This window comes from Nycticebus coucang, chromosome 19, assembly GCF_027406575.1.
Source record: "Nycticebus coucang isolate mNycCou1 chromosome 19, mNycCou1.pri, whole genome shotgun sequence".
NCBI lineage: Eukaryota > Metazoa > Chordata > Mammalia > Primates > Lorisidae > Nycticebus > Nycticebus coucang.
In genome coordinates this window covers 66,499,513-66,516,095 of record NC_069798.1, presented here as the reverse complement: position 1 = coordinate 66,516,095, position 16,583 = coordinate 66,499,513, and the positions used below count along the sequence as shown (strand labels likewise).

Below are 16,583 nucleotides of genomic sequence, written 5' to 3'. Positions count from 1 at the left end.
GGGAAAGCACCTGCTTCTTCAACCAGCCATCCTGATTCTTTTCTCTTGGCTAGCGATTGATTTAGGCAGGAGTCTGTGACTCCATTATTGCCAAAGAGAAGTGAGGTGCTCACCTCCATGCTGAAAAGCTTATGCCAACACTTTTCCTCACTGAGTAAACACAGACACATCTAAAGAAACAAACTCCTACACTTGTTTGTGTCGGTATGCTCTACTTGGGACTACTGCAGACACACTTTTTAGTGAAAAGACTGCAGACACACTTTTTAGTGAAAAGACTTAGACTTTTTTTTACTTTTCATTTCCTATCACTACAGCTAACATGTGAATGGTAGAAAATTTAGGAATACACATAGGAATAAACAAGATCCATAACATAAAATAATTAGAGGTTACATTTTTTCTTCTCTGTTCTTTTTTCTCTTTCTCCAAAACTAAACGTCAAGCATTTTCAGACTAAAAAGTATGGTAAGCATGTGCTTAGAAATATACTGAGAAAGACCTTAAAGGCACCCCAAGGGGGAAAATGGGTGCAAACTTTAGGATTAAGCACAGCATTAGAATTATTAATAACAGCTGAGATCTGAGCCACAGTGAAAAATAATCAATTTTCTGGAGTATTGCAATTGCCAGGGCAGGATTATGTACTTCACAAAAACATTAATTGAAAGTTGAAAGCAGAGTACTTTCCACAAATAAAAATTATCAAAAAAAGTACTTATCCATTGGACATTTTATCAGAAATTTGTTAGTTCTGTGGTCCCCAACCCCAGGGTCCTGGACTGGTACCACACAGACGGAAGCAAGCAACAGGTGAGTGAAAGGTGAGCCATCAAGCAAAACTTCATCTATATTTACAGCCATTCCTCATCATTCATATCACCGCCTGAGCTCTGCCTCCTTTCAGATCTGTTGCAGCATTAGATTCTTATAGGAGCAGGAACCCTACGGGCAACTGTGCATCTACAGAGGATCTAGATTGCATGCTCCAAGAATGATCTGAAGTGGAGTTGTAGTGTCCTTGAATCATCCCCAAACCACCCCCACACACAAACACCTACATCCCTCATCCCCCCATGCTTGTCTGTGAAGAAATTGTCTTTCATGAAACCATTTTTTGGTGCCAGAAACATGGGGATGCATTGTGTTAGTTTACACACCCAGTTCTGCAATTTAGAAGACATCAAACCTATCAATTTATCTAATGTGATAGAGACAAAAAAATTGTTTAAAAAACAAAGAGTAGACCCACACCATTTATGATAAATAATTTTCCAAGAATTGTATTCCACCACTTAGAATAGATATTTAACCTGTTCTGATCACTTAAAATATCTTCCTGTTTTATTTTATCATGTTTCAGTGATGAGTGATTCAGTGATTAGTCACACATGCTTAAAAAGGGGGGAATCAGTAGCTACCAACTATGCCATTTGTAAAACTTTTAAACTTACAAAAACATGGGATAGAATAAGACATCACAGAACCTTGAAAACTGGTACTTCCCCCATTAAACTCTCTCCTAAAATAAAATTTTTTCCTGAGCTCTCTACCCTGAATCTCTCTTGGAATGGCTTGTGATTCACTTGTAAGATAATAAAAATAATTTGACCTGGGTTTGACTTTATTTCATATGGTTTATTCTTCGGATAAATTTAGAAAGCATCTTTGTGTCTCTGTGTGTGTATCTTAGCTTTCTTTATTAAATTAAGTTTTCTACAACAAATAACAGCCAAATCTAATTTCATGTTATGCATTTTTCTCTGATGTCCCCTGAAGTCTTCTTGAAAAATGATTACTTGAGACAGTTGGTAACAGATTCTTATCTCACAAAATAAGCAACTGGAAAATCTCTCTCCACTTAAACATGTATATTAGAGTATAAACTAACTGACTTAATTTGCATAGTCAGATTTATGCTGAGATACACTAAGGATCATAATTTTAAGAGGAATTAATAAATTCCATGATTTCACACAGTCCTAGAATATATAACATAGAAAAACTTACTTTAAATGTTTATAATTAAGGGATGCATGTTGGATGAGTTTGATGCCTCTATTAAAGTAATGCCCTCAGGGAATAATAGTTTGCATCTAATTTTAACTAGGTAAGTGGGAATTGTTTTTCCAGAGTAAAACAAACAAATAAAAAAATGATATAGAAGATGTTTACAAAATATCTCAAAGTAGCTTACCCAAATAAATCAGAATTCAAGATAAATCAATGGTTTTTTTTATTATTTAAGCAAAATTCAAACTCATTTTATTTTAATAATCTTTGAAAAGCTGTTTTACGTCTTTCATTTGTTTTCTCCAAATTCTGCTTGCAGTGACAGGCTTTAATTTTGCATTCAGTATTCCAGAAGAGCAGATTTTCTTTTCATGCACCTCTATCCATATGTATGTGGTTATCCTGAGTTTGGTGCCTAAAATAAAAGAATATGAGTCAAAGGTATATATTAAGAATACATTATAAAAATCCTTATTGCTAAGGGTAACAAGAACAATGTGTTCCGTCTTTAGAGTAATACATAAGTTTTCTAAGTAAAGGTAAAACCTTCATTTCAAAAAGTTGGATGGGATGGTACTTAGTAAATTCTAGACAACTATTTAATAATAAAGTATTAAATTCCAGCATACAGCTATTCACCAGTGTCTTTCCTATTATGTATCCACTTTTTTATCTGTCTTTCTATCTAAACATCTATTTTTATGTTGATATTTTCACTTATTAAAGCCATTTTCCCATTTATATGGATCAAAATTACTAGGAATCAAGTCCGGTAACACTTTTAAAAGTAATCTCTTTTAATAGTATTATTTGTCTGTTTAAGTCAGTCTTGGTTATGAAAACACATTCTATGGCTGCATAAAAATTATTTCAGTAGAACACATTGACTCTTCATGAATCAGCCTGACCTTCTTCTCTCACTCCCTTGCAAATCTACTCTCTGTTGATTCAATACAGAATCTTCTTGAAAAGAAAAACAAAAACTTAAAAAGAAGAGCCTTTATGTAAGAGCTTTGTTCTTCCCTGGAGCAGTTTGTCATTTGAAAAATAATTCAAAAGAAACAAAAACAAAAACCAAGAAAAGATAAATAGCTACTCCTGAAGGTGAGTGTTAGGACCACAGATTTCTGCAAGTAATACATCTAACTGTCCTCCAGAATGTGGGGAATCATCCTCCCCAAGTGCAGTAGACGTTTACAGCTGTAATACCTGTTTATATTTCAACTATTTTTCTTCCATTATCAAATTTGAGAAACATTTTCAGATTCAGTATAAGCTGTCATGTGGAATATCCATGCTAACTCTCTAAATTCATGAGGAATGGCTCATTCAAATTTGAAGATAAAATTGTTTTGTGGGGCAAAAGGAGAAAATATATTCATGGGCAAAAGTATGACTAGCTCTATTTTCTGATTTCTGAACTTGACTTTTAAGTTCTAACGTTTGCTCAAATAGAGGAAAACAACTACATTCTGAACTGAAGATAATACATGTGTAACCATTTAGGATTTAAAACTCCGGGCAGTGCCTGTGGTTCAAAGGAGTGGGGCGCCGGCCCCATATACTGGAGGTGGCAGGTTCAAATCCAGCCCCAGCCAAAAACTGCCAACATTGAGGTTCCAGATTCAGCACCTTCCAACTGGGGCGAAACTGTTTCTATTTTGAAAATGAAGCAGGACCTTGGGACCCATCAGCAGGTGCCAGGCTGGGATGGAGGGGTAGTGAGGACAAAATGTGGATACCAATAAGAGGGTTTCGATGGGGTGGTGTGTGTGGGGGGAGACAACTGGCTTGTGACTCAAGGTTTAATTTAGAAAAAAACGCCCAAAGTAAGCACTAATAATAAACTATTAAACTACCGGACTGTCTCCATGAAATTTCCAGAAAATAATGGCTCAGGGAATCAGCTGGACACACTTGTATTGAAGATATAAAGAACCCTCAAGATCCTTCTGAAGTTCTGTGAATAATCTCTCTTTTTTTTTTGCCAAATGGACAGGATTTTCTCAATGAAGCCACGCTGAAACTTGAACCCGGTAATCAGTTTAGAATCCATGAAGTTCCGTGAGACCAGATCTTGGGAAGGGCACCACGTCATCCTCTACGGCATTTGCCTTAGGGTAAGAAATTATGGGGTTCGAAGTAAGTGGAGGCTACGCTTCTCTTGCAGATGCACGGGAGACACTTGTGCTGACCCAGAAGGCTCAGAAAAATCAGTGTTCAACATTTTCAAGCACAACCATCACAGAACCTCCAGCACAAGCCTCAACGCCCTACTTCTGTCCTCTCAGAGTCTGACTTTAATATAGAAACACGAGAGATAAGACTTAAACCAGGACAGCCTGTTCTGTTTTCTATCCCAATTTTCCACAGGCAAAAGCCTCAAAACTGTGATGTTAGAACATGCTAGGGGCACAGCTTCCCCAACAATCCCCATCAACGGAGTATTCATTCTATATAGTCAGTGAGTGATCACAGTCCAGAATTCCATCCTAAGAAACTGCATCCAGTGGACACTTGGGGCACCCATTGTCTTTCTCCAGAAACAAAACAAAACACCCACCCCCACCCCCGGTATAAGAATCTAAGCATTATCTATAAATACTTATTTTAGAAATTCTTCCAGAAAATGCTGGTTGGGTGTTGGAAACTAAGACCAAAACAGGAAGACAACCAGGTAAGTGTTTGTTACCAAGCATGTCATGATTGTGCAAAACGAATCCTCAGCCCTGTGGGAAGCACTGGGAGCCGGGCGAGGCTGCTCCTCACAACTGTAGGACGTGCTGGTGAGGGAGACCAGTACCCAGCAGTCATCATCTGAAGGCTGCTGTGAGCCTAAGGGGGCTTCGACAGGTAGAAAAGCCTTTAGAGAAAACCCGTACAGTTTCTGGCTTTTGGAGATTAAGCCCATGCGCACTGACCCTGGCCCAAGAGCTGATGCCAGGACACAACTCCGCAGTTGAGGACATCTGATTTTGATGCCAACACCGTGCTTGTTTCATGAAATGAGTTTTACAGTTTTTCCTCTTGAGTACCTTTGTGCTTCAAAAAGTGGACGACAATGTCCTTAGAGGTAACCTGTCATAAAGTAAACTTCAACCGTAATATCTTCTTGTTCAGGGACTCGTTTCGTTCACACCTTCCGTCACCTGCATTTATTCACGTGGGCATTGGCCTGGGTGGGGTGAGAGGAGGGAGCAGACGCAGTGATAACCGTGTTTTTCATAATTATGGACAGACCGTACACCAATTGCTACTTTTTCCCTTCAGCAATGTTTGCATTTTGTATTTGTCCATAATTTTATTTCATTCTGGTTTTCATGTTTATGTATGTGTAGTTGTTCATACTATTCTCTGCTTTGTCTCTATTTAATATCTCTAATATTTCAGGTGTCCTGAAAGTCTCCCCCAGAGTCACCATGCACAGGGAAAATGGGAAATTGCACATAAACGTACCTTTATTTACAAAATATTCATTTCAAAATATTCTCTATGCATTTCCCACCTCTTTGTAAGTTTTGTAAATATTTTGTGAATAAAGCTGCATTAACCCACAACTTCCCATTTTCCCTACGTAGGGCAACATCAGAGGAGACTTTTGGGTCACCCTGTGTTTTCTCCTCACTTCAGCTTTTACGGAGCTGATGTGCTCTGCATGTCTCTCTGTGGACCATCATGCCAGGGGCTTATCTATCTGATTTTATCTACAGATAAATAGATAGATAGATCTCATCTATCTGTCTATTTTTTCAAAACACCAGAATTTACTTCAAATACATACTCTGATTCTTTTGGTCTGTTTCATTGATTTCTACCAATTTCTTTGTTCTTCATTGCTTTTCCATTTTTCCTTTTCAGTTTACTTTGGTATGCTATACCTAATAGTCTTTGTGCTTTTTTTAATCGAAAATTGCCAATATTCGTGTTAGGATTATTTCATCATCTTTTTATTGCTCTTGGCCAGCATGGTTTTATTTTTATTTACTTTATTATTTGTTTGTTTTTCACTATTATCTTCCAACGGATGGGTTGAACTTTAGTTGGGTGGCATGACATTTTACATGTTGCCCATTTACATTCAGTGTTGTTCTTACAGTGATATTTTTTCACAGTTATGCTAACATTCCCTACCAGACTCCAGTGATGTTCAATATCTGTACTTTTTAACCCAACAAGACACTAACCTTAAAACACATTTACCTCTCTCTGCTTCCCATCTAAACCCGTACACTATATATATATATACGCATATATATATTTATCACTTGATTATTTAGACAATGATTGAGTTTTCATAAAATCTTTACTTCCCTTTACTTTTGTACTGTAATAGCCTTAAGTCACTGCTCTTCTTGCTGTGATACATCATCTAATCATTGTTTAAAATTGTTTAAAGTTATCTTTCTCTGTATTCTTCAGTTAAAAGGGATAGTGTATATGTATATAAATTTTAGATTCAAAACACTGAACACTAGTGACATGGGTGTACCCTGTGTTACTTTTGAGAAGATTATTGTTCATCTAATTCCTGCTTCTTTCTGGGGTGACCTGTTTGTTGTTGACATTGTTGTTTTCCTTTTATTTTCTTCATAACCTTTTGGTATTTTCTCTTTGATTTTGTTAAATGCTATGGCTGTGATTCTGTGTATCTTTTCTGCAACATATTCTGTTCAGTACTGTATCTGTGTTTTGGATTTGAGGTCTTATCCGAGTTCTATAATTATGTTATTACCCTGAAATATTCCTTTCCCCATTTACACCATGACATCACCCATCTGTCGCTCTGAGAGGGCATGACGTCAAGCTCTCCTTCAGCAAGCCCTGTGCACACCTGCTAGCCTTCTCCAGTTTACTCAACCCAGGGCACAAACCTCTGCCCTCTGCTAAAGAGTTTTACACATAATTTGTGTTAGCTATTGGGCTTGGCTGTGAGGTATGCCAAGCTTCCTTGATTTAGGGATCTACCAGCATGTTTATATTAAGCCATATGAATCACATGCCTTAATGCTACAGGTGACGTAGGTATAGATGCAAATACAGACCCCAGCATAGATACTGGGGCAGGTCCAGGCACTTGTGTAGCTATAGATACAGGTATAGATGCTATCCTTCTACTGAGGCTTTTATGGAATTACTTTCATATGCTAGTCACAAAAATAAGTAATTCTGATCACTGTGTTAATAAAAACAGCAATATTTATTATATGTGCTAGGAATGGTGCTAAGTGTTTTATATGTCTTTCCATTTAGGGATTAAATCTCTCTCTGTGTTATTATTCCCATTGTATAGATGAGAGCACATAGGCTAAGAAAGTTTAGGTAGTTCTTTTCTTTCTTTTTTAATTTAGAGACAGTGTCACTGTGTTGCCCAGGCTGGAGTGCAGGAGCACAGTTATAGGCCACTGTATCCCACATTCCTGCAGTGGCTCAGCCTCTGGAGGAGCAGGGACTCCAGGAGTGCACCACCAACGCCAGTCTGTGAGGCTATATTTATTTACATTTTTGGTAGAGACGGGGTCTTGCTGTGTTTCCCAGTCTGGTCTCAAACTAGCGGCCTAGGCAATCCTCCTGCCTCGGCCTCTCAAAGTGCTGGAATGACAGACGTGAGCCTCTGTGCCTGGCCCAAACAAAATGTTCTTGACTCCAGTTTTCTTAACTCCTGCATATCACATTTAAACACTGTAAACATTTTATTAAGGAATTACTATTTCTTTCTAGAAGGTCAAGTTATTATTGTTTAGCTTGCATATCCTATGCCCTGTCTACCCACCTGATCTCTCCTAATGTCGAATGTTTACGTCCACATATACACGTATGTGTGATTCCCGGACAACTTCAGGATAACTTTATAATCTCTGCATCCCCCATTTTACCTTCTGTGCACCAAGGAATTCCTGATCCCTATGTTGTTACCCACAGTAAACTTGGCTTTTTTCTTTAATTGCACTTTGGATATTCTTTTTTTATTTTATGTTAACCCTTGTAGACACTTATTACATCAGGCAGTGAGTAGATGGCAAAATGCATGAAACATTAGGGCTTTTCTTTGAATTTTGGTGAAATAATCTAAAATGAGTAGCAAGATATTTTTGGTTTGTTTTTTGTTTTAGTTTGGTTTTCCAAGTAACTTACGATGTTATAAATAAAATGACATTGCAGAAATTGCTGTACTTCTTTTAGCCCATTTTCTTCATTTTTAAAAAATGATAGGACAAGATCAAGGATTGCTAATTGAAAAGCAAGTAGAGGGCAGACGAGTAAGCTACAAAAAATCTTAACTAGGTCCTACCTAGTGAAACCTGTGTCATGAAAATATTGCTACAGATGCAAAACTGTATGCTACAGCAAATGAAATGGTCAAGCGGTACGGACATTTCCTGCGTAGCATCGGGGAGTAGCTGAGGATAGTGGAGATTGTGCTGACTTACTCATCAATGGCTTTTCTGATTTAAAAGACTGCAGATATTTAAGGAAGCCAGTTATGCGCCAATCAAGATTTTTAAGGGAAAAAGAGATTATCCTCAACTAGACAAAATCAAACACATTACTCAAAAGCATCAGCTCATAACCGATGGAGCAGCAGAACTCTGCTGTGCTTTCCCGTTATTAACTAAAATCATTTACTGTCCTTCTCCATGAGATATTAATTCAGTTTTCATAACCTGATCTGGTGATAATATCTACTTCTTATACATCATAAATACCAAAGCATGTCTCCCATCCTATAATCCCCAATCAAAATCTAGAAATAAATATATTTTTAGAATAAAATTTTCAAATTTGTATAATATACTAGTATAAAAAATTCTTTCCCTGGCTCGGCACCAGTAGCTCACTGGTTAAGCCGCCAGCCCAATGCACAGGGGCTGGTGGGTTCCAAACCGGTGCTGGCCTGCTAAACAACAATGACAACAACAACAAAAATAGCCAGGCATTGTGGCAGGTTCCTGTAGTCCCAGCTACTTGGGAGGCTGAGGCAAGAGAACTGCTTAAGCCCAAGAGTTTGAGGTTGCTGTGAGCTGTGATGTCATAGCACTCTACCAAGGTGACATAGTGAGACTCTGTCTCAAAAAAAAAAAAACAAAAAAAAACCTTTTTCTTTACTTCCGTATCATATTCTTTGAACAAGGCCTACCTTGCTCAGAGGACTTCATTGAGACAGCTTTCAGAATTCCCTCTGGAATGTTATTGCCTCCTGTCAATTTCAACACTTTCTTACTTTTCACTTCATTAGCAAACATCATTTTAGAAGGAAATGAAATAATGACTGAAGTCATGAATTGTTGATAGTCCCGTAAGAACTATAATAACCTTTTATTTCCTAGAGAAATCTATTGAGAAATTAACTATATATATCAATTAGAAAACTATTTTGGAGACAATTATTTTAAAAGGTGGGTAATTTGCTAACAAGATTGAAAGATGTTTTCCTTAGTTTCTGCAAAATTATCATAAACATAATTGCTGGACAAAAATGTTGCTGCTGTATTGCTACTTTCTGAAATTGTGAACAGAACTATTTTATGTTTTTTTCTTTTTTCCTTGTCCTGCAAATGTAAATGAAAACATTTCTGGACACGTCTTTATACAACATCAAATATAAGAGAGAACTAACAATCAAGAAAGAAGAGTAAATAAATGACTCTGTTATTTTTTAGAAAGAAATATTTTCATTGAACATTCACCTCAACATTGCTCAACAAGAACCAAATCTTGTTAACTTTCTTCAATAAGTATTTCAAAAGTCAGATATAACTTCTGTTCCATCTTAACATTCAGGGTTATTCTCAACAGGCAAATCTTGGTTATTATTTTTTAAATACACATCACAATAAATCTTAATAATGCTATGGTATGTCCTCTATAGCCAATGTTGGTGAGTTTATGTGATGCTATTAACTTATGTAATTATACAATTATAAAAATTATGTCCACATCATAATTAACATGCACATATATAACTTAGCAATTTTAAATAATGTTCTGCTGTTTATTAATGGATGATTTGACATGGATTGTAGAGATTTAGTCTTCTGCTTAACTTATATTTCCCAAATATGGTTAAATTCCTTTTTCAGTGAGGAATGGAAACTTGTTATTTTCCTAAATTAACGGTGAGGGGATATCATGGTACAATACTTGGTACAAAGGAAGTTCCTCTATAGAGCCTTGGACCTTTCAATTTTGAAATGTATCTTCATAAATGTCCCTTTAGTTTATGTTGATTTATAGAATTCTAGCTTATATTTAATCAAATGACTATAAAAAACTTGATATTATTTTTATAAAACACTCTCCATTGAATGTCAATCAAAATAAAAGTATAATTTTTCTGAAACTTTAGCATAGATTATTGGATCATGGAATTATTTTTATCCTTCTCATTTCATTTTTCCCTAAATAGAGAAAATGATTACATTTGTTCCTGGAGCAAAATTATTGCTTAGTGTGAAAAAACATGGACAGTAACTATGTATCTGAGAGTACTAGTTAAATATTATTACTGGTTAAGTATTACTGGTGGACTAAGACAGTTATATAAATGTTCTTATCCACAAGAGGCTAATGTTCTTGTACTATTTAAAAATACCATATATTTGTACTTCTATGAAAATTATTATTTTATTTTTCTCTAGTAAGGATCACAAAATATCCTGTTTGATTTAAATGTGAGATTTCAAAGGTTTTGACACATCTTCTATGTTTTGAAGATGCTCCACACTGTTAAAATACACCTGCGGAGTGCTGAAAAGTCTTCATCAATATTGTTTAAATATTCTTCACGTTAGAGTTATTGCAGATAATTTTCAAAAACACGCCAACATTTGGCAGCAAAATATTTATTAATAGTTTTTGATGAACAAATATTATGGCAGATAATGTTGAGCTAATAAAATGGAAAGAACTTTACGTCTCATAACTATGTAAATAAAACTGTTATTTAATAAATACTAAAGTATCAGAAATTAGTCAGAAGCACTATTTCTTTTTTAGCTGTTTTTCATAACATCACCTCTTTCAGTGACAGACAACTTTTAAGATGATGCCAGTGCTGTCTAAGAATTAGTGAGAGGCCCCTAGTTGACCTGTAGCTTTATTATTTCCTATAGAAAACTACATGTGTATAGACAAATATTTTGGGCATTTTAATTGGAAAAACAAGTGTCCTGCATTAATTCTTTTTAGTGTTTTGGAAATCCATCTTATCTTTCATTGTTACGAAGGTGCAAGGTAGGAGAAAATTAATGACACTTTAATTGGGTTCAAGTGCCTTTAATTCTGCATGTGTTACCTCCTATGTACTTACTATTTTAATGCTAATCTGGGGAAACTGTGGCAAAGCTTCACCTTCTAGGCAGAACATTGAACTGGAAAAGGCTATGAGCTGCTAAGTGGTCCCTTTCAAAATAAATCACATCTTGCAATTTGACCATGAGTGCACTATCTTTCCTTGGAGAAGCTCAACTTTTTCCCTATGTTGGTTTTTCTCAAAAAGAAAGAAATTTTTGTGGATCCTAATTAGCGAAGTAGCCTAAGTCGGCAAGTCGTGACTCTGGAATTCAAAGATTTGAGAAAGCTGCACGCCAAGCAAGCAGGACGCTGTGGATGATTAAAAGCATGAATGGAGTCTTCTGGCCAATGGTTGGAGGGTGGAGCCCTGTTTAAGAGGGTGGGGCCAGGGCCTCAGCTCTTGGTTAACAGAGCACTGGAGTGGGCCTCCCTCCTATCCAGATATGCATATACTCCCTGGGCACTCATGTTTGAGTGGAAGTTCAAAGCCTAGACAGCCTCAGCCCACAGTATTGCCCAGTGTTCTCAGATCAGCGAGGCCATTCTTCATGAGAATTTGACCTCAAACACAAACATGGACAAAATTTGGGGACCTTTTCCTTGGGATATCTTTCCTGAATTCCCTTTTCCATCCTCCTGATCAAAGGACTGCCTGTGTAAGAAAGGGGCCTGGGCTGGGTTATAAAATCTGTGTTCGGACTTGGGCAAAAGAAAAGAAAGAGGTTACTTGAGTGAATTGGGTACAGCAGCATCAAGTTTTCTTAACCTTGAAATTGTGATTGAATGCCAAAATGTGGAAACAGCCTAAATGCCCACCAACCCAGGAATGGATGAACAAGCTGTGGTATATGTACACCATGGAATAGTATTCAGCCATTAAAAAAATGGAGACTTTACATCTTTTGCATTAACCTGGATGGAAGTAGAAAACATTCTTCTTAGTAAACCATCACAAGAATGGAGAAGCATGAATCCTATGTACTCAATTTTGATATGAGGACAATTAATGACAATTAAGGTCATGGTGGGGGTGGGGGAAGTGGAGAGCAGAGAGAGAAAGGAGGAGGGAGGGGTGGGGAAAGGAAGAGCAGAGAGAGGGAAGGAGGGAGGGGGGTGGGGCCGTGGTGTGTGCCACACCTTTTGGGGGGAAGACACGATTGTAAGAGGGACTTTACCTAACAAATGCAATCAGTGTAACTTGGTTGCTTGTACCTTCAATGACTCCCCAACAATACATTAAAAAAAAAGTGATTGAAAAAATCCTTAATTTTCCTAAAAATAATTTCATTTTATTTACTTATTTATTTTTAATTAATTAATTTTTTGAGAAAGGGTTCCATTCGGTCACTCCAGTTAGAGTGCAGTGGTATGACCACAGCTCACAGTAACCTCAAACTCCTGTGCTCCAGGGATCCTCCTGCCTCAGCCTCCTCAGGAGCTGGGACTAAAGGAGAACCACCAGGCCTGGCGAATTTTTCTATTTTTGGTAGGGGTTCTCTCTCTTGCTCAGTATGGTCTCACACTCTTGGCTTACAAACAATCCTCCTGCCTCAACCTCCAAAAAATGCTAGGATTACAGGCGTGAGACACCACGTTCAACCCTAAAAAATAACTGTAAATGTTGCCACTCTAATCGAAGAAATTTGTCATTTTTGTGAAGGCATGTTTTGAATATCAAAAATAAAAAATACCATCCCATCTTAAGCATTTCCTTAGTCAGCTATCAACTCGCATCACTGGTCGTCTTTTCAAGAACTCCACCTTCTTTTCCACAGATGACCCTGATCCAAGAAAATGTTTTTCTCATCTATTCATCCGTCCGTTGACCGGTCTCACCGCTCTGGACGCTTTTACTTCTTTCCAGCTGGAGGATTTCTTCCTTCCTCACACTCCTACCGCCGCCCCCACCCGCATTCCGCCCCCGCCTGTCCCCATCTTGCAACAAGAATCTCCTGGGTCCTAGGACTCCCGCAGGGTCTGCTGCTTGTTTGCTCCTAGATTTTTTTTTTTTTTTTTACAAGTACTTACCTGGGTAGATACTCACCGGCTCTACAGCCAGTGCATGGGCCTGCTCACCTGTTTTCTTTTCCTAGAGCTTGTAGCTCCTCTCCAAGGCCCCCGTTGCTGGTGGACTTGCAGGTTTGACTAGCTAGCTCGCGCTCGCGCGCTTCTCTCTCTCTCTCCCTCCTCTCCCCTTCTCCCACTTTCTCCTCCCTCCCTCCTACCCCCCTCTTCAGACTCTCCTCTCTTTCCCGCTCCTCCCTCAATCTCTCTCTCCTCTTCCTCTCCCCTCTCTCCCAGACCCCCATGGCGGTCTCTCGCTCCATTTCCCCCTTTAGCTCTTTCTTTAGCTCTCCCAGCTCCACTCTCCCCTTGCCGGTCCACCTGTCTTTCATTAAACGGATGGATAACGCCAGCACGCGCGTGCACAGCCCCCACCCCCACGTCTGTCCCTTTACCCGGCTGGGGTGGACTTGGAGCTGCCTGGAAAACGAGAAGCCAAACCCTAGTGGAAGAAGTCGTGGAGGCTGCCATTGGTCTCCGGTGTCCCTTCTGGACTTGAGTGCCATCTCGTATCCCCCATCCCAACTTAGTGGGAGACTTCCATCCTCTCCCAGCCTCTGTGCTGGGGGAATGTGGGCAGGACCGCGGCGAGCGCCCTCACCTTCGCGCACCCACGTGGGCGTCCCGGTGCCGCAGGAGCAGCAGGTGTCGGGAGTGAGGGTGAATCCGGAACCAGGAGCAGCACCCCAGCTTCCAGCGCTCCCCTGCCCCCTCCTGGGGCCCTTTCCTCTCTCCTCGGCCTTTTGAAGCCACCGGGGCTTCACAGCACAGCTTTCATCTGCTGTCAGCCTAGTTCCTCCCACCCCTCACCGCCATTAACCCTACCCAGAGCCCCAATGCCTCGCGAGGCGCGAGGTCCGCGGCTGACCGCCCAGAGGTTCCCAGACTACCGGGCGATGGCGGGGACCGGGTGGCCCCCAGGTCCTGTCGGCACGTCCGTGTTCTGCGCGGGCAGAGTCCGCAGAGGCCGGGGAGGGCCGGACGGAACCCGGCGGGGGAGGAGGCGCTGCTGCAGCGCGCAGGGAGGGACTCCCCACACTCTCGGGCGCCCCAGCCCTCCGCGCGCTGCCTGGTGTTTACTGTTATTTCGTATTCAGTTATTCGCAATTTCCAAGCTGGGGTTCTTCCGGTGCCGTTTCCCCAGCAACTCGTTTCTCCAGGAGTTTAACGCGCCGCGCGCGCGCCTGGATGCGTGGATATACATGTTGGGGTGGGCTGGGGAGGCAGGACCCACGAATGCCTTGGATTGGTTTTTAATATCTTGAGTGGGGGGGAGATAAATTGCAAGAAGCTCGGGTCTTTACAGGAGCAATTTGGTGGTGACGACCTTTGCATCAGGCCCCGATTAACCGCGAAACTTTTACTGCTGCCTTTGCCTGCGGCGCGCCCCCGCCTCGACTCCCGGCTGAGCCTCGGTCCCGGAGAAAGGGCTCCAAGCTCGTGCTTCCTCTACGCTTGGAATGTAAGGAGTGGGAGGCAGATGGATCGCGCTCACTAACCCTTAAAAAGTGAAAAACCAACCCCCGAAAGGGATTTTCACGTGATGGCCCCTCCCCCCTCCACGCCTTTTATCCCGCGCGAGGAACCAGCTCGGGGTTTGCCTGCTGCATCCTAGCCCCTTCGTCCAGGCTGGCCAAGTGACAGATCCCAGGCGGTCCCTCCCCTCCTCCTCCCAAGAGCGAGCCGGTGTGCTGTCCTTGCCGCCGCCGCCGCCCCATTCCGCCGCGCACCAGCCCCAGGGCCGCGGGCCGCGCGGAGCTGCCAGAGTTCGCCCCTGCCCGGGGCTTCCAGGAGGGTCGCGCCGCGCAAGGCCATGACTAAGGCTCCCACTTGGTAACTCTGCCATCTTCCTGCCCCTTCCTCCTCCCTCCCTTCCCCCCCCCCAGCCGCCCCCGTTCTCCTCCGCCACCCTCCACCCTCCTCCCAGACGCCCACCCACCCGCTCTTCTTTCCGCAAGATCGCAGGGGAGGCGCGGAGCCTGGCGAGCCGATGACGGACCCTTTCCTCCGGTCTTCAATGCCTCAGCGGGACATCCCCAAGGGCTGGAGAGAGGAGAGCTGCCGCTGGACAACCTCCCGGGGAGGCTGCTCCGACCTGCTGCTCGTGGTGTATGAAACCGGGGACTGAGCCAGCCCCAGCCGCCGCCGCCGCCGCCCGCTCCGTCGCTGCCGTCGGTCTGGACTGGCCCCCACCCCGCTGCGCCCGCTGCCCGGCCCCGGCCCCGGCCCCGGCCCGGGGCGCCCCGGGGCTCGCCCCGCGCCCGCCGCCGCCCGCGCGCTGACTGCCCGCCGCGTCCTCCTGACAGCTGCGGCGGCGGCGGTGATGCAAAGCAGGCGGCTGCTGCCGGCGGCCGTGCTGATGGTGGCGGCCGGCGCCCGGGTGTGATGCCAGCGTCATGGTGGGGATGCTGGCTTCGCGGCGGTGACAGGGCAGCGAGTGGGAGCGGGAGCCAGCCGGGAGCGGAGGACGGGCCAGCTCGGACCTGGCTGCTGTGTGGGCTCGGGTCTCTTTTCCCCTCTCTTTACCCCCTTTATTTTGTTCTTGGTTTGCATATTTAAAACCTCTCCGCTCCCTCCTGTCCCCCGCCACTGGAATCCTTCCCGGCTCTAAATGGAATTAGTGGAGATCGGAGCCTCTGGTGTAAGGAACAGACATGATCTATGGACGCAGTTTGTTTCACAGTGAGTACCTTTCCCGCCGCGCCCGGTGCCATCCCTCCGTCCCCTCCCTCTCAGCCAAACGCGCAGGAGGAAAGCCGCCGCGCTCCGGCCAGACCCCGCAGTCCCGGCGAGTCCGGGGCAGACGTAAACTTTCTGTATTGCAGCATAATAGACCCGGGCGTGGGGGCGGCGCACCGTCTTCGCTGGATCCTGCAATGTGCGGGGAAAACGGTCTTTCCTTAACCTGGACCGTCCCTGGGTTGGGAACAGCGTGGGGTTCAGGCATGGACACGTGCGGAAGAGGTTGGGGGGCCCAAGCGAAGGCGCAGGTGAGAAGGGGGAGAAAGCGGGGCTGACTCTTGATGGGACGTGAAGAAATATTCTTTTTTCAGGGGCTTCTGGAGCCAAGCGAACCCATACTCCCAGTCTAGTAGGTAGTCTAAGGTACACTTGAACCCAATGCTTAAGGGCGAGGGCGGACTGCAACTCGGTTCTGCCCGGGAGACCTCGGAGACTGCTTCATAGATCCTTGGTAACGAGGGGAGTGTTGAAGT

At 42.5% G+C, this 16,583-nt stretch overlaps 2 protein-coding genes across 4 annotated transcripts in view; one reads left to right on the top strand and one right to left on the bottom strand.

Annotated features, from left to right (window-relative positions):
• Window positions 1-2,242: 2,242 nt before the first annotated feature.
• LOC128571727 (translation initiation factor IF-2-like) lies at window positions 2,243-16,024 on the bottom strand. The gene is made up of 3 exons (XM_053571356.1): window positions 16,003-16,024; window positions 15,308-15,886; window positions 2,243-2,428 (listed from the first exon to the last, which is right to left on the bottom strand). The coding sequence occupies exons 1-3, from the start codon at window positions 16,022-16,024 to the stop codon at window positions 2,271-2,273; spliced, it is 759 nt and encodes a 252-aa protein (XP_053427331.1). The 3' UTR covers window positions 2,243-2,270.
• Window positions 15,886-16,583, top strand: part of NETO1 (neuropilin and tolloid like 1) — a 116,071-nt gene continuing 115,373 nt past the window's right edge. For all 3 annotated transcript variants that reach the window (XM_053571922.1, XM_053571924.1, XM_053571921.1), the window contains exon 1: window positions 15,886-16,050. In XM_053571922.1, coding sequence (XP_053427897.1) covers window positions 16,023-16,050 — 28 coding nt within the window. In that variant the 5' untranslated portion in view covers window positions 15,886-16,022. The remainder of the gene's footprint in view (window positions 16,051-16,583) is intronic.